The sequence below is a fragment of the Myodes glareolus genome, chromosome 17 (assembly GCF_982192425.1).
Source record: "Myodes glareolus chromosome 17, mMyoGla1.1, whole genome shotgun sequence".
In the NCBI taxonomy this organism is placed as follows: domain Eukaryota; kingdom Metazoa; phylum Chordata; class Mammalia; order Rodentia; family Cricetidae; genus Myodes; species Myodes glareolus.
In genome coordinates, this window is record NC_142042.1 from 67,864,481 (window position 1) to 67,889,081 (window position 24,601).

Below are 24,601 nucleotides of genomic sequence, written 5' to 3' on the forward strand. Positions count from 1 at the left end.
TTTCATAAACTTTCATTGAAATCTAGTTGTTCCACATGTTCCCAGGCTAGAGGAAGACAAGAAAGCCTCCCTTGCTAACCCTATGTGATAAATGGGGCTGGTGGCACAGCTCAGCGGCAGAGTGCTTGTCTTGAATTCTGGGTTCAATCCCCAGTACTGGGGGGTCAGGGTTGGGGGAAGACTTTGGGGAGAAAAGGCCTATGAAATTACAGAAGGTTGCAGGGACCTTTGCTTGTTTGGTGTTTGGTTTTTGTAGCAAGGGGGATTAATTCACGGAAGGGGTCTGAGCACTAACAAAGGCCACAGGAAGAGTTCTGTGAAGTGGGAGACAGAATGCTGCCCACTGTGACACAGGAGGCAAGGGAAGAGTCAGGGGGAACTTCTCAATCCCCTGGTCAGAGGTAGACTCCAATTTCCCTTATGGGATCCTACTGGAGGGGTAGAGGAGGGAGCAAAGGCTGACACGCTGACCCCTCTGTTGTCTGGTGTCAACCCTAGATATTCCCCTGTTCCCAAGGACAGCCACCCAAAACTCGAGCCTGTACCCAAATCTTCAAACTGTGGGAAGAAAAAGGAGAAAAGGAAGTGGCTGCAGCAAGAAACCAATGTCGAGACCCTCACCAGGGCTGGCCTCACGGCTCTACAGGCTGGTCAGGCTCAGGAGGCCTTGGGCAGCTTCCAGAAGGCCTTCCTGCTAGCCTCCATGGTCCCATCTTCCAGAGACAGCTCTGTTCTTCGAGCCTGCGCCTTCAACCTAGGTGCTGCCTATGTGGAGACAGGTTACCCGGCCATAGGACTTGAGCTACTTCTGAGAGCCCATCCTGAAGAGAAGTCCAAAGACTGGTATTGTGCTGACCAGTGCTTCAATGTGGCTTTGGCCTATTAGGCACTCGGTGAACTGACCCAAGCTTTGGACTGGTATCACAGGGCTCTGGGCTATTACCAGTCCCAGGGTGACCATGGGGAAACACAGGCAAAAATGGGAGCCTGATATCAGGCCCTGGGATGGCCTAAGCAAGAAGCCTGCAGTTTACAGGAAGCAAGCTGTGAGCTGATGCTGACCAGAGCACTGATGGAGGAGCACTGTGAGCTGATGCTGACCAGAGCACTGATGGAGGAGGCTGTGAGCTGATGCTGATGCTGACCAGAGCACTGATGCAGGAGCACTGTGAGCTGATGCTGATGCTGACCAGAGCACTGATGGAGGAGCACTGTGAGCTGATGCTGATGCTGATGCTGACCAGAGCACTGATGGAGGAGCACTGTGAGCTGATGCTGACCAGAGCACTGATGGAGGAGGCTGTGAGCTGATGCTGATGCTGACCAGAGCACTGTTGTAGGAGGCTGTGAGCTGATGCTGATGCTGACCAGAGCACTGATGGAGGAGGCTGTGAGCTGATGCTGATGCTGATGCTGACCAGAGCACTGATGGAGGAGCACTGTGAGCTGATGCTGACCAGAGCACTGCTCGGGGCCTGCTGAGTGAGCCTTAGTAAAGAAGCTGTGGGATCTGAGGAGGGGCTGAGCCCAAGCCTGGTGCCCCGAGTGCTGAGAAGGGACCGGAGGCTGGAGGAGCAGGTCAGGAGCTGTACCTGTGCAGCCTTCGTCATGGCTCATTTGACTGTCAGTGACTGTCTCTGCTCTCCAGGGCTGCTCTACAATGACCTAGGCATGGGTCACTTCCAACTTCAACTGTTTCCTTTGGCTATAGAGGCCTTCCTGCAGACCCTACTCTCCTGTCAACAGCCAGCAGACCAGGCAACAGTGTTTCAAAACCTTGGAATGACCTACAATGTCCTTGGCCACTATCAAGAAGCCAAGGAGTTTCACCAGTAGACTGCCAATCAGTATGGTGGGTGTCTAGGACTGGAGAGTGAGGCCAAGACTAAAGGATTAAGAAGAGGTTTCAGGACTGGGAATATGTACAGCCGGAGCACTTGCCTAGCATACACAAAGCCATGAACTGAGTTCCAGAACTACATACACCAAGTGTGGTGGTGTGTGTCTGTAATTTTGGTACTCAGTAGGTGGAAGCAAGAGAGGCAGAAGCTTAAAATCATCCTTGGCTACATATCAAATTCAAGGCCAGGTTGGGTTACATGGTATCTGTCAAAAAAGAAAAAGAGGGGCTGGAGAGATGGCTCAGCAGTTAAGAGCACTGACTGCTCTTCCAGAGGACCCAGGTTCAACTCCCAGCACCCACATGGCAGCTCACAACTGTCTGAAGATCCAGTTCCAGGGGATCTGACACCTTCACACCAATGCACATAAAATAAAGTTAAATAAACCATAAAAAATATTTTTTTTTAAAAAAGAATAAGTTTCCAATGGGCCTGGTGGTGCCCTAGGGTTTGGAGGAGCCTGGGGACCTGGAGGAGAGAATTGGGTGCTATGTCTGTACAGCTGCACACCCAGTAGCCTTGGGTGGATGGATCTTTGGGACCTTCTGGCACTACTTGAAATGGGAGAGTGGACAGAGCAAAGGGCTGTAGGCTCAGCGGCCTGGGTCAAGAGGCCAGAAGTGCTGCCCTGGATCTCCTCAACTGAGTGTGACCTTTAGCAGCAACACCAAATGGGACTACCAGACTATGAAGGGCTGGTGAGGTGGCTCAGCAGGGAAGCAGCCAGCCTGAGCGCACTCCCCAGAGCCCGTGCTGATGAAGGGGAGCACCTATTCCCAGAAGTTGTCCTCAGACTTCCACCTGTGCACACACACACCCACAGAATAAATGTGGAAAAATGAAAACAATGGGGGTGTAGCTCGGTGGTAATGTGCCTGCCTGGCATACACAGGGCCCTGGATTCCATTCCCAGCACTATAAAAACAAACAAATAAAAAATTAAACCCAGCCTCCACACCACATAAGTGGGACTGTAAATATGACCTGGGTGCCTTCCTAAATAGATTTTTTCCTTCAGGATATGGTAGAAAATCGCTGCTGCTTCAACCCTAACACTCTAGAAGTAGAGACAGATTTCTGTGAATTACACCAGTCAGGTCCTACATAGTGAGAAGTGGTTTTATGTTTTTATTATTGTTGTTGTTTTGCTTGTTTTAAACTATTAATCTGACCTTGACTGACTCCCTGGCTCCAGCTGGCCAGGGAGGCATTTAGGGTAAAGCTTGAGGTGAGAGAGGCTAAAGCTGGACAGCCTGGGCCTTCGTGGGTCACCTAGGGGTACTGAGGCTCGGCTCTTGGAGCCTGGGACCCTGCCTTGTTGGGGGCAGGGTATCGATGCTCCAGCAACCAAGCCCCTATACAGATGGATGTGTTCTGGTTTCAGGCTCTGTGGGCCAGCGGTTGGAACAAGGTCGGAGCTTGGGTGGCCTGGCATTCTCACTGAGCCAACTGGAAGACCACAGGGCTGCTTGGGACAGCTATTTGCATGCCCAAGAGACTGGTAAGAATGAGGAGTTAGTTTGGAACTGGGCGGGGGGGGGGGGGGGGCAAAGACAGGATGCACACGCTGGAAGGGTCTGTGGAACAGGGAACATGGAAAGATCTTTCAAGCTCTCCTCCTTAGGGGACAGGAAGGGACAGTGGCCTGTAAGGGCCTTGGGGAAGCTTGCTGGACTCGGGCAACATGACCAGGCCTTGAAATACTATAAGAAGGTGCTGGCCCAGTGTCAGGTGAGACCCTCCATGATGGCCCTGACTCTTCCTGCTCTTCCTCCTCCAGAAACTGTCTCTGGCTGACCCTGCGGCCTTTGTTCCTTGCCCTGCCTCATAGTTACTCACTAGAAACACCATCCATTCCAGGTCCTGGGCTGTTACTTGGAGAAAGAGGCAGTCTGCCCACAGTTCAGGGCTCGGGGACTCAAGGGCATGGGGTCAGGGCACAAAAAAAGGCAAACGGAGTTCTTGTGCTTTCTTTCTGTCCCCTTCCTCCTCCTGCAGATTGCACAGCCCCGTCCATTCCCACTCCCCCACTTCCCCCTTTCCCCAGCATGAGCCAGGTTCTGTGCCGGAAGGGCTTGTAGCCAAGCTGGTGGGTGCCATGAGGACCTTCTTGGCTCAGTCCAGGTAATATGACACCTGAGACCAGGAGGTGGGATCAAGTTGCCCAGAAAGGATGCTCTCAGGGATGCCACATTTAACTGCTCCTGTGTTCATCTGCCTCTGGGTTTGCAGGAGGGATGTATGTATATCAGGTTGTGGGGGTGGGGCAGGGAGGTGGCAGGAGATTGTGTCTGCACAAGAGCTGTACCACAACAGCTTACCCTGACTGAGAGGTAAATCCACTGGGTGCGAAGACTTGGGAATCGGTCATTGGGTGCAGTTCCCTAAATGGCCACAGGAGGGGGTGGTGCTCCAAGAAAGCTCCAGAAGCTGAACACTCCAGGTTCCCCTAAACTCTGCCTCCGGCTCATTTTGCTTCCTAGTTTCCATCTGCAGGTCATGGGCCCTCCAAATGCTTTTCCCCATAGGAAACTTACCCCCACCCCAAAAACTGAAATCTATGCTTTGTTATAGGGTTGAATGGGTTGAATGACAAATGAAATGTTGTTGTTTTGTTTTGTTTTGTTTGTTTGGTTTTTGAGACAGGGTTTCTCTGTGTACCCTTGACTGTCCTGGAACTCGCTCTGTAGACCCCGAACTCACAGAGATCCGTCTGCCTCTGCCTCCCAAGTGCTGGGAATTAAAAGCGAGCACCACCACCGCCTGGTGTCCTCTTCCTTTAAAGACCGGGACACTGTGTAGTCTCTGAGCACAATTAAATTCACCTGAAGCAGGGAGTGTGGTTCAGTTGTAGAACGCTTGCCCAACATATGTAAAGCTTGTTGTTTTTCCGTCAGTGGGGTTGAGATTTTTTAATCTGTTGCTGTTTTAGCCAGCAAACACAGCTCCACAGTTACTGGCTTGTCTCTCCGGCAGTGGCCCCGGCTGGTGAGAATTCTGTTCCCGCAGGCACCGGCTATGTTACTGTTGCCAAATACAGCTTTCAGTTAAGTTGTTCTATTTATCAGTAAGACTCGGGGGTCAAAGGCTGCGGTGAAAACCTGCTAGCTCAGAGAGGCCGAGGAGCATCATTCTGCTCACCAAAACAAAAGAACCCCAGCTACCTTGAGTCCCCCCTACTTCCTCCTGCGCACCTCTCTACTGTCTCACAGACACCCTATGACTCTCTGATTGACTTCTGTCAACTAGTTGATAACTCAGCCTCCTGACCCAAGGTTGATTTTATTTAATTAATGCAAATGCAAACTTGGAGTTTACAGTGTGATCAGATATCCCACAACAGAGGCCCTAAATTCAGTTACCACACTGAGGGGCAGAGGTACTTATCCGGAACAGGCGGGGGCTTGGATTAAAAGTCAAAAGACTTGGGGTCCAGTTAAGGTCTCTCACCAGCTCTGACAGTACCGGAAGGCTTCAGGCACGACAGGGTAGCGGTCAGATTATGGTTTGGTCAGCAAGCCTGGTTTGTCACGTAAGATTTAGTAGGTAGGCCTTTATAGATCGAAGGACTCATGTCAGAATTTGATTCTCAGAACCCCCCTGGGCTGTCTCCAGCAAGTAGGTCTGTGGCGGGGATGTTCTAGCTCCCTGAAGGCAGCGGGCAGGACAGTGTGACAGCCAAGTAGCGATTTTTTCCATATGAGAGTCTGTGCTTCCCTAGCCCTCTGCTCCGAGAAGGCTCAGGCCAACGGCAAGGGCCTCTACTAGAGCACAAAGCCGTGCAGAAGATGCCCAGGACAGGTGAACCAAAGCAGGCCTGGAGAGGTGGAAGAGGGTTTGCTGGCCAGAGGTGGAGAGCTGGCCAGTGGGCTGTCCCACAGCTGGGCCACATTCAGTTCTCTGTCCCTGAAAACCTTTCAGTAGGTGGGAAGATGAAAAACCAGGAGAGGGCCTTGAGGAGAAAGAGACGGAGGGACTGGTGAACATGACCCTTTGGTAGAACCTCAGAGACAGGACCATGAGTGGAGGGAGTGGGAAAAACATGGCCCACTCCTGAAAGTCAGAACTCTCTCTCCTGGTACCCCCACCCAGGCCTGCCACCCATCCCTGGATCCCCAGATTGCCCCCTGCCTTCCCACATTTCTGCTTGTCTCCTCAGGGCCTGGTCCATCTCCCCCAAGCCCTTCCCAGATGTGTGTTCCCTCCTGTCCTGTGGCTTTCATTTCCTAACACCTTAGGATGGAAAGCCCACTCTGCTGGGGGACAATGGTTTTACCCTGTAAACATTTGTTTCTTGCACTTGTTTAATAAAATGCTGATTGGCCAGTAGCCAGGCAGGAAGTATCAGCAGGGTGACCAGGCAGGAAGTAGAGGCAGGGTAATGAGAACAGGAGAATTCTGGGAAGAGAAAGAGTCAGTCTGCAGTCATCATTCAGACATAGAGGGTGCTAAGATGTGACTGCCTCGCCAAAAAAGATACCAAGCCACGTGGCTAACACAGACAAGAATTGTGGGCTAATATAAGTTATAAGAGTTAATAAGAAGCCTGAGCTACTAGGCCAACCAGTTTATGATTAATGTAGACCTCTGTGTGTTTCTTTGGGACTGAATGACGCAGGACAGGGTGGGACAGAAACCTCAGTCAATACTGCTCCATGTCAGGTACCATGCTGGGCCTTGCTTCTTATTAGACTGTCCCAAAGGCCTTATTACTTGGTGAGCTGGCTTGAACTACTGATAAGTTCTTTTCGGTGTGTTCCCTTCTGACACAGGAGCCTATACCACTGTCAGTAGACGGCCCGTGTTTATCAAGCATCTGGTCCATACAAGGCATCCTTCATGAAGTAACCGATTCATGCCTGGACATCCACCCCATTTGACCCCAGCCCTGCCACCTCCCTCCCACTGTGCTGTCCTGGTCATGACGAGGCCTGTAATAAATGGATCTGACCTTCTCCATCAGGCTTAGGGGCCACTGTTCATCTTCCAGCTGGAGGCCTCAGTCCCAGTGGAGTGGAGCACCCCTCCATCTGGTGGGTCATCACAGCACCCAACAAGCTCCAAGTCAGTAGGTAGGTTCCTAGGGGAGGGGTGGAGGCTGGGGAATGGACGGCACAATAAAAGAAATAACTTGAAGTGGTTGTAAGGTTGAGAGGAGAAAGGCGCTAGTGTTTGGCGGTATGCCTGGCTCCTGCGCAGCCTGCCTGCAGGCCTGGGAAAAGCAGAGTCCTGAGGAAGATAGGGATGAGATGCTGCGAACAGGGAGCCGCCTCCTATGCTTCCCCAGTGCCCAGGGCAGGCCTCTCTGCCTCTGTTAGGCCATCCATGTGGACCAAGGAAGCCCTCAGAAGGAACCCTCAGAGGACATGCAACCATTCTGGCTTCTGCATGATCATGTGACTTGCACCTGCTGACCACAGCTCTCACCCCAGCAGGAACTTCTCAATATATGCATTTAGGGGCTCTGGGGAAGGAACCTCTTTAGCTGGGTATGGACATAGCACCCCTGAACAGGCAGACCAAGGTCTGTGCTGGCTCAGCATTAAGATTCTCTTTGCTCCTCTTGGGGAGTCTATAACTCATTAGATAAAAGAAAACTATAAAATGGTTGGTGGACACTGATCTTTGCTTTTCTGGATTAGGATGTCATAACTGCTAAGGCCTATGTCAGTTCTAAAAGTGACTTCCTAGCTCAGCTGACCTTGGGACCACTGACCTTCTCCGTGTCCCCTTTTCTATAGTTCTGTAGTGGAGAACAGACGCTCCACTACTGACACCTGCAGGACACCCCAGGTCACAGCCGCAATAATGACAATAGTGACATTTACTAGGCCTACACCACAGCCTAAGCACTTACAGGTGTTTACTCAGAGGAGCATGTGAGGGAGGAGAATTGGCATGATCCCAACACTCAGAAGGAGGCAGGAAGATCACCCCTTGAAGACCAGCCTGGACTACATAGTGAGATTTATCTTAAAAAGTAACAGAACAATTAGCGTGTAGCAGGCTTTCTTGGACTACCAGTCCCCAAATCATGACACAGAGACTTATTAGTTATGAATGTTTGGTCTTAGCTTACGCTTGTTTCTAGCTAGCTTTTTTTTTTTAACTTAAACTAAGCCACTTCTATTGATCTATGTGCTGCTCCGAGGCTCATTTACCTCATCTGCATACTGTCTGTCCTGCTTTCTACTTCCACCATGTCTGTCTGTCTGCCCACCAGCCCCGCCTATCCCTTCTCTGTCTACCTATCGCCATTCAGCTTTTTATTAGACCAATCAGGTGCCTTAGGCAGACAAGGTAAAACAGCAACACATCTGTGCATAGTGAAACAAAGGCAGCATAAACAAACACAACACTTCTTTACATAGTTAAACAAATATTTTATTTCACAACACTAGGGAGGCTGAGACCAGAAGATCTCTGTGAGTTTGAGGCTAGCCTGGTTTACATATCAAGTACCAGGCCAGCCAGGGCTATATGATGAGATTTTGTCTCAAAAAAATAAAATGCAAAACAAAACAAAAATCTGACAACAAAACAAAACAAAAGGAGGCTCAAAGGCCAGGGGTTAAACTTCCAGTCACACGAACAGTCCCTGAGATGGACTCCGTGGTGCAGCCAGCAGTGCAGCCCCACCCCCACCCGAGCTGACCAGCAGGCTGCTAGGAGTTAGTGTAAAATGTGAATCCAGGACCTACATGTGAAAGGAATCTTTGTCCTACAAAGACTCATTCAAACTAAGTCATTTTTCTTATTGTTTCTGTTTACTTCACTTGTAGCCAGGGACTGAGGGCCTAACAGGGCATGGCGCTAAGTGAGCAAGCAATTCCTCCAGCACTGCTGCAAGCCAAGGTTAGTTGCTTCAAAACAACTGCAGCTGAATCAGATACAAGCCAGGAGGGATTTACCAAGTGATTCAGACCCTAAGCATCTGGAGTGATCTGGCACTCCACTTGCAAACTGGGGGTGCGGAGGGGTGGGGGAGACGGTTAAGAGCATTCATTGTTCTTCTGAGGACCCACATGGTGGGTCACAACCATTCATAACTCTAGGGGAACCAAGGCCATCTTCAGACCTGAGGGCATCAGGCACACACGTGAGTCACAGACATACACGTAGGCAAACACTCATACGATACAATAAAATAAATAAATCTAAAAATAAAGAGAAACAAACTGGAAATTGTGGGTGACAGGTAACTATTAAGGTTTGTATAAAAACATGATGAACATGGCTGGGTGGAGGTGGCACGTGCCTTTAATCCCAGACTCTGGAAGCAGAGGCAGTCAGAACTCTGAGTTCAGTGCTAGCCTGGTCTACAGAAGTGAATGGAGTGATAAAAAGGTGCAGGAGAGACCAAAGCAAGTCTCACGCTCATCCTTTCTCACTGTGCTGAGATTTAAACAGATGTGAGTCCAGCTAACATGGCTGGAGTGGGACTCTGTGGTCCAGAACTTGTCTAGCAAACAAAATGCCTGGAATTCCATCCCCAGCATTGTGCAAAGGAGACTGGGAGGGATCAGGGAGGTTGCCCACAGTTTCACAGAGAAAAAACACATTTTTTCTCTCTGAGACAGGGTCTCTCTATGTAGCCCTGGTTGTCCTGGAACTCACAATGTAGACCAGGCTGACCTCAAAATCACAGAGATCTGCCTCTGCCTCCTGAGTGCTGGGATTAAAGGTGTGCACCATCATGTCCAGCCTTTTTTAAAAATTCATAGTATCTATTCTGATCACGGTTTCCTGTTCCCCATCTTCTTCCAGATCTTCCCCATCCATCCAACTCTCTGCACCTTCTTTCTCTCTCTCAAATGATCAAATTAAAAAACAAAACACAAACAAAAAAGCACATATACACACAAACCCCAAAAAACACAAAAATGGAAACCGTAATTTACAAGCAAAAGACTAGTAAGATAAAAAAAAAAAAAAACGCCAAAACAAAGCAACATAAGACAAAAAGTCTATAAAACACTGTTGAGCATTTGAGTTGGCCATCTACTGCCAGGCATGGGGCCTACCATTAACCGTGGTTAATATACCCAGGGAGACTTCTTTGGCAAAAACAGATTTTTCTTTGCCAGTAGTTGTCTTGGTTAGGGTTGGAAGATCATGTCTACTTTCTCCTCTCAGCACTGGGACCCTTGAACCTGTGCAGACCTTGGGCATGCCGCCACAGCCTCTATGAATTCACATGAGCATGGGCCCTGTGTCTGGACGACACTGCTTCCTTGGAGTCATCCATCAACTCTGGCTCTTACTATCTTTCTGCCTTTTCTGCATAGCTCCCTGAGCCCCGAAAAGAGGGTTTAGGACCGAGTGTTCTAATGTCTCTCACTTTCTGTACATTGTCCCGTTGTGAATCTCTGTGTAATTCCCATCTATTACAGGAGGAGCTTCTCTGATGATGACTGGGCAAGACACTGATCTCTGGCTCCAGCAGAATGTCATCAGGAGTCATCTTAATTCTGTGTTCCTTAAGCACTAGTGTAGTATTTGGTTCCCCAGGGCCATGGCCTCTCTGGTCTCAGGGGTGAATGCTCTAACTAGGCACCTCACAGTTTCTCTGTGTTCAGTGAGATGTCAACGCTGTGTTCTGCTGGAATACGTCCTTGCCATCCATTTGTGGAGAACAACTAATACACTTGACAAAAGCCCAGGTTGTCTGGGTGTTTCCTTTGGCCAACAAGTCAGTCAGATGTAATCCACTCTTGGTGCTGAAGGTTCATTTGGGGGTCAAAGGTGTCTGGTTGGGGCTCTGTCTTCCGTACTATCTCATGATTCCATTTAGATTTCTTTCATATATGTTTATATTGAAGAAACTTCTGCTGTAGTTGGGTTCTGTGTGACTACTCAGGTGACCCGTGGTGTTATTTGTCCCTCTCTACAGTCTACCCCCTTTTTCTCTCCTACTCTAATTCTCCTGTTCCTGTTTCCCCCCAGTCTCTCTCTTACTATATATTCTATTTTCCCTTCCTTGGGAGACTCATCCTAGAAGATTCTCCCCACACCTAGTTCCTTACTCTATACCTAACGTCTGTGGTTATACTGGTATACCTATTGAAGGCTTAAAAGCTAACACCTACATATAAGAGGACACATATATGGTGGTTTGAAAGAAAGTGGCCCCCAAGGAGAGTGGCACTATTAGGAGGTGTGGTCTTGTTAGAGAAAGTATGTCACTGTGGTGGTGGGTTTTGAGGTCTCTTTTTCTCAACCTTCCCTCAATGTGACAGTCAGTCAACTTCCTGTTGCCTGGAAGATATAGCACTCTCAGCTCCAGCACCAGGCTGACATACTTCTCTTCATGATCATAACGAACTGAACCTCTGACACTGTAAGCAAGCCACCCTCAGCTAAATGTTTTCTTTAGAAGAGTTGCTGTGGTCATGGTGTGTTGTGAATTAGATTGGTACGATAAATAACCAGGCCAACTCAAGAATGACAATTATATTTTAATGGTCACAAGAGTGGGAGGTCCGACTTCCTACCTGTCTGGTGGGGGCTGCAGAGAGCTAGAGAGAGTGCGCACCGTGCACCTGGGTCCTCCCAGTGTTTGTTCCTGGGCCCCAGGTAGCCACACCTTAACTAGATGTGATTGGTTGACAGAGCTTCCCCATCACCAGTGTCTCTTCACAGCAATAGTAAACCCTAACTAAGACAACATACCATGTTTCTTTTTTTGAGTCTGGGTCACCTCACTCAACATGATTTTTTTTTTAGTACCGTTCATTTACCTGCAAATTTCATATTTTACAGCTGAATAATATTCCATTGTGTAAATCTACCACCTTTTCATTATCCTTTCATCTGTTGATGGACATCTAGACTGTTTCCATTTTTTGGCTATCGTGAGTAGAGCAGCAGTGACCAAGGATGAGCAGGTGTCTGTGTGATAGGATGCAGAGTCCTCTGGGCGTGTATCTGAGAGTGGTACAGCTGATCTCTATATTTAACCAGTGTCACACTAGGTCACACTAACTGTTATAGTTACAAGTTTGCACTCCCACCAGCAATGGATGGACGTCGGGGTGGTCAAGGTGATGCTAGGTGTTAATGTCTATCTTTCCTGGGTGGGTGTTCTTTTTTTTTTTAAGTCTTGTTTGTTTGATTGATTATATGTTTTTGAGACAGTAGTCTGACTGTCCTGGAACTACCTCTTGTAGACCAGCCTGGCCTCAAACTCACAGAGATCCACCTGTCTCTGCCTCCTGAATTTTGTGATTAAAGGCGTGTGCCACCACTGCCAGGCGACAGCAACAAGAATTCTTAACTGCTGACACATTTGTACGCCCCAGCTCTGACATTAGCATGGGGTTTCTGCCTCACCACTGTTTCAGGGATTGGGGAAGTAGCTCAGTGATGAAGCACATGCAGAAGGCCTTTGGGGAGAGAAGAAAGAAGCTGCTCCACAGACAGACTGCGCTGGAGAGGTTCTGTCAGCTGCTCCACAGACAGACTGCGCTGGAGAGGTTCTGTCAGCTGCTCCGCCAGTAGCACTGCGCTGGAGAGGTTATGCCAACTTGACACAAGCTAGACTTATTTGAAAGGAGGGAACCTCAATTGAGAAAATGCCTTCATTAGGTCCATGTGCAGGGCATTTTCTTAATTAGCAATTCATAGTGGGAGGGCCCAGCCTGTTGTAGGTGGTGCCATCCCTGGGCTGGTGGTTCTATAGGAAAGCAGGAAGAACAAGTCATGATGAGCAAGCCAGTAAGCAGCACGCTTCCATGGCCTCTGTATTAGCTCCTGTCTAGGTTCCTGCCCCTTTGAGTTCCTGTCCTGACTTCCTTTGATGATAGGGATGGACCATGGTGTGGAAGTGTGAGCCAAATGAACCCTTTCCTCCTTAATTTAATTTTTGGTCATGTTTCATCATAGCAGTAGTAACCCTGAGACAAGCCTCATACCTTTATCTCAGCAGTAATAAGAAGTGGGGCTGGAGAAATGGCTCGTGGTTAAGAGCACAGGCCACTCTTCTAGAGGACCAGGGTTCAGTTCCCAGCACCCACATGCAGCTTACAACTGTCTGTGACTCCAGTTCCTGGGGATCTGACACCCTCACACAGACACACATGCAGGTGAGATACCAATGCACATGAAATCAAAATAAATCTAAAAAAATGTACACTATGAAGTCAGGCATAGTGATGCATACCCTTAACCTCAGCACATGGGAGGCAGAGACAGGCAGATCTCTGTGATCTTTTGATTTGAGGCCAGCCTGGTCTACAGAGTGAACTCCAGAATAGTCAGGGCTCATGGTCAGACTCTGTCTCTAAAACAAACAAACAAAATAACGGCCTCCCCCTTTGGGAGTACTTTATGAAAGTTGGAAGATGTCATTTCTGTTCATAAGTGGTCAAAATTTAATTATGGCCATTCTTACCGGCTGGAGGGAGATGAGAGAATGTAAGGTTTTGCTGTACAAAGAGATGAAAATCAGGAGATCTGCTAGCAAAGGAGGAGAGGAAAATGGGTTTTAAGGGCTAAATGACAGTGTCTGCCATACAAGAATGCTTTATTGGGTCAGTCCTGAACCAACCATGATCGTGTTACCTGATTGAATATGCTTATCTATGATAGACTAAAACTACATTGTGAGTTTGGCAGGATTAAAAAGGATGCAAAACCTCTGGGGCTCAGCAGAGACTCAATCCATGTGAGTCTGGATTTGGATTTGAAAAGGAAAACCCAAAGGCTCCATGTCAGGAACAGAAAGGATCGGACTCAGACTGCCTTCGTGGAAACAGCTCTCATTGGTTGTCTCATTCTATAGTTTCAGCTCATCAGAATGAAATCAGAAGGGATAAGCCCTTATTTACATGTTTCTGAAACTGGGGAATACAGAATAAATCTTCCATGCAGACTGTAGGCCCGCCTGCTGAGCTCCCAGCACCCACCTTCACTACCGCTGGGCAGGTCGCATTTCTTGCCTTTGCACTGGGAACACTAGACATGAGGTAGTGAGGTAGTTCATGTCAGCACCTGGCACGTGTCAACACGCTATCTGTGTCAAAGAAACATGTTTCACGTGCTTTGGTCTTCAGAATCACCAAGCTTTGAGCCAGCCATAGTGGCCCAGACCTGGTATCTCAGCACATGGGAGGTGAAGGCAGGAGAATCACATTTTAGGCCATTTTTAGCAATATAAGTTCACGAGCAGCCTAGGCCGCATGAGACGGCACCTGGATCCTGTGGGCCCCTGAGTTCATGTGCACATACCCACACCAGAAACTCTCGAAAACAAAACCAGCCTGCGTGGTTGCAAGTGTCACCCCAGCCCCTTAGCATCCATTCTGACATATTTAGGGTGGAACATTCCACCCCAAGTCCCCTCCTCTGGAGCTGCCACAGTCCAGACCCCTCCAAATGTCAGAAACATCAACTCAGCTCCCTGGCACCCCTTTATATGAAGAGTCGGGGGCTTCACCTCAGCCCCTGGCATCCATTTTTGGAATGCTGGGCAGAGAAATCCATTCCAAGTACCCTCCTCTGGGAATTGCCTCAGTCCAAACTCCACCTCTGAGAAAACCGGCCAATGGTGACCCCTCCCCAGGGAGGGTCAAGCCACTCCCACAGGCTAAACTGCCCCCAGAGAATAAACACGTGGTCTCTGCTTTTCCTCTCAGGTGATCATTTTGGTTTTCCTACCCCCTCCCCCGTGTTTTCCCTGGGTCACCCAGGACTGCTGGCACCCATTAAACCTGGGTAATTTTTCATTTGGTCTGATTTTAATTTAATCTGATTGGGATTATTTGCATTGGCAAAGAGGTTTGTAGGGCTGGAAAATACTTAACATTTGGAGGTCCCACGTTGAGGGGGGGGCTGTTTTCCCTCTGGCCCAGGCCCATGTGTTGGAAAATGCCCTTCTCCCATGCCCTTCACCAGGCTAAGATCAGCTTTGTCTTGGTGAGTTCTCCTTTGTGAGTACATGCCTCTAGGGTCCAGGGACCATTTATGATTATTGATTTTCGGGCTGTCCTGTGCCAGGTGCCAACGCAAGAAGCGAGACAGTTCTTGCTGAGGTGGGACTGAGTGGATAGAGACATGGATAGAGACATCTGCCACACATCTCTCATGAACACCCCCTCCCCCCCGTTTTTGACTCAAGAACTTTGTTATGCTGGACGAATTGCGACAGGCTGGAGTCCCAAGATTTGGCATAGACTTCTAAAATGGGCTCTTGCAATTCGAAGTTGGATTCTATATCGCCCTGGGCTGCCTTTTACAAAATCTTTATAAATTGGGACTGTCCCAAACCATCTGTCCCAAATGGCCTTTTCTGTGCACTAAGATTTGTCCTCAGTATGACCTTGACAGTGGGACACGATGGCCACCAGAGGGAACTCTTGACTCCATCCTCCAGGACCTCGGAAATTTTTGCCACCGTGGAGATAAACGGACTGAACTCTCCTATGTCCATGTTTCTGGGCGCTGTGCTCTCGCCCCTCCCTCAGTAGCCAATGTCTTGCAGCACCAATTTGGGCCTCCAGATTTCTGACCATCTGGGAATTGGGACCCTGAAAGTTCTGTCATGACTATGCTGCCAGAGACACTGGCTTCTCCCCTGCTCCCCCAACCCAAACTACCTGTACCCTCCTGTGGAGCAACGTTCTCCACATTCCTCCCCCTACCCACCCACACCCACCCCCACTCCGTCCCTGAGGTTCAAGGCCAACTTTCTTCTCCTTACCCACCTTCCTCCCCTCCCCTTCCTCCTACCACCTCTCCCTACACCTCCATGCCACAACTCACCTCTTTGACCCCTTCTACACACTGACCTGACGCTCCCATACTCCTGTCTCCTCTCATATCAGGTCTCACCATAACCTTGCCCGTCTCTGCCCTCTTAGGGAGGTAGGGGGAGCTGATGGCATTATTAAAGTCCATGTTCCCTTCTCTCTTCCGGACCTCTCTCAGATAGAAAAGCAGTTGGGTTCCTTCTCTGTTAATCCTTCTGTTTATATTAAGGAGTTCTGCTATCTGTCCCAGGCCTACGATCTAACCTGACATAATTTCTATGTCACCCAGGCCTCTACCCTCACTCCTGAAGAGCCGAGTAGAATCAGGCAGCAGCTAGACGGTCGGTACACAGACCAGACCCAGCAGTGGACAGCACAGTCCCTGTGGGGGAAGTGGCTGTGGTGCCAGCCACAGAACCACGCTGGGATTATCAACCAGGCCAAAACGGCCAACAGAGGTGGGACATCATGGTCGCTGACTCCTTCAGGGTTGGAGGTGGTCTCAGAAAAAGTAGTTAATTTTGATAAACTTCGGGAGATCAAACAGATAGCTGACAAAAACAGGCCATTCTTTTAAACCGATTTCAAGAGATCATGGTTCAGTATACTAGACTGGACCCAGCCTCCCCAGCGGGAGCCACGGTCCTGGCTACCCATTTCATTTCTCAGTCAGCAACAGATATTTAAAAAAAAAATTAAAAAGGCTGAGGAACCCCAAACCCCATACAGGAACTGGTGAAAACGGCCTTTAAAGATTTTAATTCCCGGGGGCTGGAGAGATGGCTCAGAGGTTAAGAGCATTGCCTGCTCTTCCAAAGGTCCTGAGTTCAGTTCCCAGCAACCACATGGTGGCTCACAACCACCTGTAATGGGGTCTGGTGCCCTCTTCTGGTCTGCAGGCATACACACAGACAGAACATAATAAATAAATAAATATTTTTTTAAAAAAAGATTTTAATTCCCAAAAGAGACAGCTGAGTCCTCCTGACAGACGAGGCTGCAACAGGCGGCAATGCTCCAAGCCCAAGCCTTAGCAGCTGCCCTGAGGCCACCAGGACCCTGAGGGGCACAAGGAAAGTCAACCATGAGGCTCCATCCTGCAGGAGCTCGGCCTAAGTCAACCTCGCGGGAAGACTGGGACAAATGTGGCCTAAATGACCATTTGGCACGATATTGCCCTGGGACTCTGCCACCTATGAGGCCATGCTCTATCTCTGTCAGCAACCTGGACACTGGAAATCACAATGTCCCCATGCAGGCTCATCCTCTATGCCGTGGAAGTCTAGCCTCACCAACATCGGCAAGTGAGACAGTGCCAGCCTTCAAACTACTCACTTTGCAGAGGATTGATGCGGCCCAGACTTGATGACTCCCATCGCCCTCTCCAAGCCTAGTGTAACCCTGCAGGTATCTGGTCAGTCCATTGCCTTTCCTTTGGACACGGGAGCTACCTACTCTGTTTTAACATCTCACTCAGACCCTACGTTCCCCTCACCACTTTCAGTCATGGGGGTAGATGGGACCCACTCCTTCCCACTTAGGACCCTGCCACTGCCCTGCATTCCTGCCGGAGATTCTTCTCTCCTTCCTTCCTGGTCACACCCGCTTGCCCTGCACCTCTACTTGGTTGAGATATTCTCAGCCGCTTCGGGGCCCACACTCACTTTGGCCCTCACACCCTCTCCTGAGTCACATTTTCTTCTCACTTTAACAGCCTCACAGGTTCCTACCCCAGACTGTTCTGTCCCTACCCTCCCTGATCCAGTAGATCCCCAAGTACGGGACACTTCTATTTCTGTGATTGCTACTCACTACCAGACAGTCCTATTTCGCCTCAAAAACCATTCGTCCTTCCCTTCCAGACCCCAGTTTCCCATTCCTGAAACCCATCACCAAGGTCTTAAGCCTGTTACCACCCACCTCCTATTTCAAGGACTTTAAATTCCTCTGGACCCACCCTGCACACTCCCATCCTTCCCGTGTGTAAACCTTCTGGGGCTTACTCCTTGGTTCAAGACCTCCATCTCATAAATGAAGTGATTATTCCAATTCACCCACTGGTTAACAACCCTTACAATCTCCTGTCTAACGTCCTTCCTGCCACCTCCTACTCACTGTTCTGGATCGAAAAGACGCCTTCTTTACTGTCCCTTTACACCCTGACTCTACTACCTCTTTGCCTTCACCTGGGAGGACCCTCACTCCCCGTCCTCCAGACAGCTTACATGGACTGTTCTCCTCAGGGTTTTCAGGACAGCCCCCATTTCTTTAGCCAAGCTCTGGCTCGAGATCTCTCAAACTTTGACCCTGGTCCTAGCACCCCCGTCCATTGCATTGATGATCTCCTTCTCTGCAGTCCTACATTGTCTCTGTCCCGACAGCCACCTCTGCGCTCCTGAACTTCCTTGGATCCCTGGGATATCGAGTCTCACCAGCTAAGGCTCAGCTGTGCTCTCCCACAGTGGTTTATTTGGGTGTTCAACTCAGCCCGGGGTCTAAGACCCTCCCCTCTGACAGGGTCCCGGCCATGCAGGATTTACAGCCTCCAACCACAGGGGCTCAGATCCTCTCATTTTTGGGCCTGCTATGGTTCTTCCATCATTGGATTCCTAACTTTGCCATTACAGCCAAGCCTCTGTACTAGGCAGCCAGAGACCCCCACGGGGCCTCTCACCCACACGGCCATCGTCCACCGCTGCTTCTCTCTACTGCAAGATGCTCTTCTAACAGTCCCTGCTCCTGCTCTTCCAGACCCCACAAAGCTTTACCATCTCTATACAGACGAGAGGTCAGGCATGGTCACGGGATCTGTAACCCAACAGGCTGGGCCTTCGAATCGGGATATTGCCTTTTTATCCAAACAGCTGGCCCACACCATCTGTGGATGACAGCCATGCTGAAGAGCTCTGACAGCTGAACCCACTCGGGAGACTCTCAAGATCACCCTGTCCAGGCCAATCACGGTATATTCCACCCACCGCCTCTCAGATCTGAGTCATTCCTCTCTCTCGCTCTCCTTGGGCCTTCACAAGTCTAGATTTTTCACTTACTGTTTTAGAAAACCCCCAAATTACTTAGGCCTCCAGTCCCTCCCTAAACCCCACAACTCTCCTTCCTGTCCCCCCCCCCGTACCTCCTCTCACTTTTGCCCAGAGGCTGTAGAGGCCTTAAGCTCACCTTGGCCAGATCTTCTAGACCAGCCACTTACAAATCCCCAACTCACCCTGTCTGTTCATGGACGTTCCCTTACAGATAAATCAGGAAACCTCCAGACAGTGCATGCAGTGGTCACTTCCACTAACACACTGAAGCAACCCGCCTGCCAATGGGAACCTCCTCACAAAAGGCCAAATTAATTGCCTTGACTAGAGCACTCCAAATAGCCAAGAGCCAATGGGCTAATATCTACACTGGCTCTAAATATGCCTTCTTAATAGCCCATATCCATTCTGCACTCTGGAAGGAAAGGGCTTCCTTACTACCAAGAGTACTCTCATATTAATGGACCCCTTATAGCCAACCTCTTGGAGGCCCTCCAGCTCCCTGCAAAAGTAGCCATTATTCACTGTCGGGGACACCAATCCCCCAAGGACCCAGTGGCTTCAGGCAATGCCAAGGCTCAGAGGTGTTAACCTATCACCTCTTTTCTAACCAGAAGAGAGGGACAAGATCATAAAAAAGGGAACCACGAAAACTAAGGATGGATGGTTCTATAAATAACTGTCTCATCCTTCCTCAAGACCAGGCATTGGCAATCATTTCAGACATCCACCAGACCTTGCACATAAGGCCCAAAGCTTTGTTCCATTTCTTAGAGCCCCTCTTTGACCCCAGCCATCTTCGAGATTCTATTTCACAGGTTCACTCCTCCTGCCAGATGTGTGCCCAGGCCAATCCACAGGGGGCTCTCCATATATGTCAACCTCTGCATCAGCTTCATGGACACCAGCTGGGCTAAGATTGGCAGGCTGATTTTGCCCATACGCCTACTCATAAAAAACTCTGCTATCTCCTAACACTTGTGGACACTTTTACAGGATGGATAGAAGCATTTCTGGTCTCCAGGGAAATGGCAGACGTGATGGCTCAGGTACTCCTGGACCACATCATTCCTCAGTTTGGCATCCCAGAAACCATCCAGATGGACAATGGGCCAGCCTTCACTTCCAGGGTCATGGAACTCATGTAAGAAGCTCTCAACATCTGGAAACTCCACATCCCCTACTGCTTACAACCATCGGGAAAGGTGGAGAGGGTCAATGCACTCAGCAAGCAACAGCTGACCAAGCTCTCCATTGAACTCAGGTTATCTTGGCCCTCCCTTCTCCCCGTTGCCCTTACTTGTCTCAGGGCCACCCTATGTTCCCTGAGGGTCTGAGTCCTTTTGAGCTCCTTTATGGCAGGCCCTTTCTCCTTAACCATCACCTCCCAGTCCAAACTCCTCCACTGGTGTGGAGTATCTACCCTACCTCTCCCTTCTGAGGTTCCTTCTCCGTTCACATGCTGACAACTGTCTCCTTGCCCCTACACCAGTGTACCCTAATGTCCCTGAATCTGCTCCACTCCTCCCAGGGGACAGAGTATTCCTCAAACAGCTAGTTCTAGGTCTCCTGAACCTCGATGAACAGGACCTCACACGGTAATCCTCACCACCCACTTGGCTGCCAAGCTTCTGGGACACCCATGCTGGTACCGTCTCTCCAGGCTCAAGTGGGCACCTACTCAGGACACTTGGTCTGTCCAGCAGTTAGGACCTTTCACCCTCTGGTTTTCCAAGATGCCACAATAAAGAGCCTATCTGCTCCTGTCCTGGCATACTCATCTTTGTTGGTACAAATAAGACGGGTAATAACAATATTTTTCTCCGAGACACCTACTTTCTCATCTCCCTCAAGGAACAGATGCCTGGCATCTCTAGGATGGCAGTAAACCGAATGCCTCTCCAGCCACACCTCTCGCTGAGCATGAGCCCAACAATTCCCAGCTCTCCCCTCTCCCACATTGCCCCATGCCTGCCAGAAGTAGCCAGACTGGAGCCAGTGCCCCTTTATCCAGAGAGTCTGAAATATTTGGTTGGAAACATCACCTCAGGTTCCTGGCACCCCTTTATACAATGGGTCTGGAATACTTAGTCAGGGGCTTCACCCCAGCGCCCCTGCATCCAGTTTTGGAATGCTGGGCTGAGAACTCCATTTGAAGCTCCCTCCCCTGGGAGTTGCTTCAGTCCAAACTCCACCTCTGAGAAAGTCCACCAAATGGTGACCCCTCACCAGAGAAGGTCAAGACCACTCCCACAAGCTATTTAAACTGCCTCCAGAGAATGAACATGTGGTTTTCGCTTTTCCTCTCAGGTGGTCATTTTTGTTCCCCCACCATGTTTTCCTAGGGCCACCTGGGAGCCCTGGTGCCTGTTAAACCTGGGTAACTTTTAATTTGGTCTGATTTGGTTTGACAGAGATTATTTGCAGCGGCAAAGAGGTTTGTTGCCAAGAAAATATATTTAACAGTGACCCCTCCCCGTAGAGGGTGAAGACCACTCACAGGCTATTTAAACTGCCCCCAGAGTATGAACAGGTGGTCTTTCCTGTTCTCCTTTCGTCTTTGATGGAGTTGAAGAATAGATAGTAAGTAGATATAGTTTTTGTTAATTATGATAAAAGATAAAGTAGACATAAACATTGTAACTAATTCTGCTTTATATCTGTTTCATTATATGTAATTTTACTATGTTAAAGTTAAAACCTTCCTTTTCATTTATACAGAAAAGGGGAGGGAAGGTGGGAGTCCCCTCTGTGTGCTGTGAATATTATTGGTGATTAAAGAAACTGCCTTGGCCTGTTCATAGGGCAGAACTTAGGTAGGTGGGGAAAACTAAACTGAATGCTGGGAGAAAGAAGGGCAGAGACAGGGAGAAGCCATCTAGCCCCACAGAAGACAGCCGCCAATACTTTACCCGGTAAGCCACAGCCATGTGGTGATACACAGATTAATAGAAATGGGTTAAATTTAGATTTAAGAGTTAGCTAAGGCTAATGGGTCAAGCAGTGTTTTAAATAATATAGTTTCTGTGTGATTATTTTGGGGCTAAGCGGCCAGGAATCAACAAGCAGCCTCCTTGCAACACCTTCCCCCTCTCCGTGTTTTTCTGGAGGGCACCAGGGAGCACTGGCATCCATTAAACATGCGCTTTTTCTAATTTGGTTTGATTTGGTCTGATTTGCTGATTTGGATTATTGTATTGCGGAGAGGATTATTGGACCTGAAAAACTTTACATCTGGAGGTCCCACTGAGAGGGTTGTTTTTTTTTTCCCCCCACTGGCCCAGGGCTATGAGTTAGCCCTTCTGACCCTTGCTTTCTGATAGGCTAAGTTCGACTTTGGGTGAGTTCCCCTTTTCCAAGTCAAGACCCCTAAGGCCCAGGGTCTTCCCCCACCTAAGGGGCAAGGCAGTCCTCACGCTTGTGGGTTTCCGTGGGATGGAGATGTCCTTCTGTTGGACCCTAGAGTCCAATCACTGAGGAGGAGTTACCCCAAGAGACTACCTCTCACACCACAGCTGATGAGGATTTTATTAATTTTGTCATGACAGGGTCTTTCAGTATTCGAGAAGCCAGAAAGAAAGACCCCGAATGGCTGATACAGGCTACTTTTAAAGCAAAAAGCCACAGAAACAAGGGGGGGTGTGTCTGGGGGTTGTTCTTTAACTATTATGATTGGCTGGAGAGTGGCCAGATCAGGTAAGGTAAGAGGAAACATCTGAGGGTCATTTTGCCTCTTTCCCAGGGACTGAGTCAAAACACCAGGAACTGAGTCAACACCTAAGGGTTATATTGCCCCTATTTAATAACTGAGTTTTATTTGGAGAACATTCACAAGGACTCAGGGAGATGATGGAAAGTTCTCAACATTTTAGTACGTGCATGTAGAGTTGTTAGATTTCCTGGTACGGGGGAAGTACTAAGGCACTGAGACTGAGAGGTTACACTTCCATGGAATTCTCACGCCCTCCTGTTTTTTGGCTCAAGAGTCTTATCATAGTGGATGCATTGTGGTAGGCTTTGAGTCCTGAGGCTTGGCATAGATTTGTAAAAATGGGCACTTACAATTCAAGGCATGAGCCGGGTGGTAGTGGTGCACACCTTTAATCCCAGCACTCAGGAGGCAGAGGCAGGCGGATCTCTATCAGTTCAAGGTCAGCCTGGTCTACAAGAGCTAGTTCCAGGACAGGCTCCGAAGCTACAGAGAAACCCTATCTCGGAAAAACCAAAACCAAAACCAAAACAATAACAAAATAAACCCTCCCCCAAAACCAAAACAAAACAATTCAAGGCCTGATCTCCAAACGCCCTTGGGCTGCCTTTTATAAAAATCCTTTTAAATTGGGGCTATCTGACACCTACATCCCTTAACACCTAATGTAAAACAAACAAACCTCAGTATGCTAATGATTTCTGGATGCTGTGCTTCTGCTCCACGCCCCTTCCCTGCTCCCCTCCACACTTCTCTGGCTGTTTGCTATTTGTCTCTCTCTGGGACTCTCTATAAAGGATCTGTTCTCCCCCTCCTTCACTCTAAGACTGCATAGGTGTTCTGTACTTTATTTCGGTTCTCTCTTGCAGCATTTGCTAATCTGGTCCTTAATGGGACCACCTGTGTGCTTCCATGTTAAAGCCCATGTGGCTCCAACACAGATATTTATTTTCCCGAACTGGACTGGTACAGAGGCGCAAGGAATAACCAGACACAGCTTACACCATTATTACGGAAAAGGGCATCTCAGGCTCCTTCCTCCTGAAGATCTCCCCGCATTTATTCTCCAGACAGCTTTTATATCAACACATAAACTGTGTGGGAAAATACATCATCATTCTGTCACCTAGGCAACCAGGTGAATGGCCTTTTGTCATGTCCACATTACTTGTCTGCAGAGTATGCTAGCTGTCACATAGGCTTGAATTAGCATCTCTATAAGGCATCCTCTAAATTACAAAGAGAGCAGCCAACATCCTGACCTTTGTCAGGCAGAGACAGCCTGTCTGCAGGGCTATGTGATCACTTCAGATCAGCCCAATGGCTTCAGAGCCTGGCTGCTACACCATAAAGAAATATGGGCCTACACTTTCCTGGTTTCTGCCACCTACACCAGAGTTTTTAAGTTGGTCAGCTGACACAGGTTTCGAAAAAAAATTTATTTGGTGCTCGCTTCAGCAGCACATACACTAAAATTGGAACGATACCGAGATTAGCATGGCCCCTGCACAAGGATGACACACAAATTCATTCGTGAAGCGTTCCATATTTTTATATATATATATACATATATATATATAATTTTAAAATAATAAAAAAGAAAAAAATTCATTTGTCTGTCTGTTAAAATAATGTGGCCACACTCTGCTTTTATGTCTATGTGTATATTTGTGTTTGTTTCCATAGGATGCTTGTATTATTTCTCTGTGTGTATGTGTGCGTGTTTTAAAATCTTTAAACTTGTAACTCTAGATTACAACAGCTCTGGAAAAATATAAACGTGGGTAGCCACCATTTTGACCTTAGTGCCATCTTGGGTAAGAGTACCCACATGTGCTGGACCTACTAAAGAGACATTCTGTCTCCAAAATTCTTTGACTTATTAAATTATTCCTTTTAATATTCTTACATTTTACTAGCATTGGTAAGCTCTAACTAATTGGGTAAAGTACATGTCTAAATTTAATTTATATGTCTAATTTAAATATAACAATCAGGTAATGGTACCCTGACTCTCAAGTGCCTTTACAGATCTGAGAGTATGGCATTTAACAAAAGAGTTTCGAACACAGAGACATGCCAGCTCCTGCAGCATCCTTTAGCCTCTCCGAGAAGATATATGGTTACAGAAGACCTTCTGTCTGGAGGCTAGTCTTTGGGTATGGCAAAGCCACCCACACAGCAAAATGTGGCCTTCCACCT

The 24,601-nt window shown here is 48.6% G+C and overlaps 1 protein-coding gene and 1 non-coding gene across 2 annotated transcripts; both read left to right on the plus strand.

Annotated features, from left to right (window-relative positions):
• The first annotated feature begins 333 nt into the window (after positions 1-333).
• Positions 334-7,219, plus strand: Ttc24 (tetratricopeptide repeat domain 24). Its single transcript, XM_087897417.1, is given in 11 exon segments — positions 334-361; positions 564-1,085; positions 1,447-1,482; positions 1,649-1,852; positions 3,286-3,402; positions 3,526-3,632; positions 3,949-4,025; positions 5,826-5,893; positions 5,896-5,979; positions 6,865-6,969; positions 7,101-7,219. Coding segments are annotated over 11 exon segments (1,467 nt in total).
• Positions 7,220-23,844: 16,625 nt separating this feature from the next.
• Positions 23,845-23,952, plus strand: LOC125415192 (U6 spliceosomal RNA). The gene has a single exon (XR_007236554.1). It is a non-coding gene; the product is annotated as a U6 spliceosomal RNA (small nuclear RNA).
• Positions 23,953-24,601: the final 649 nt, after the last annotated feature.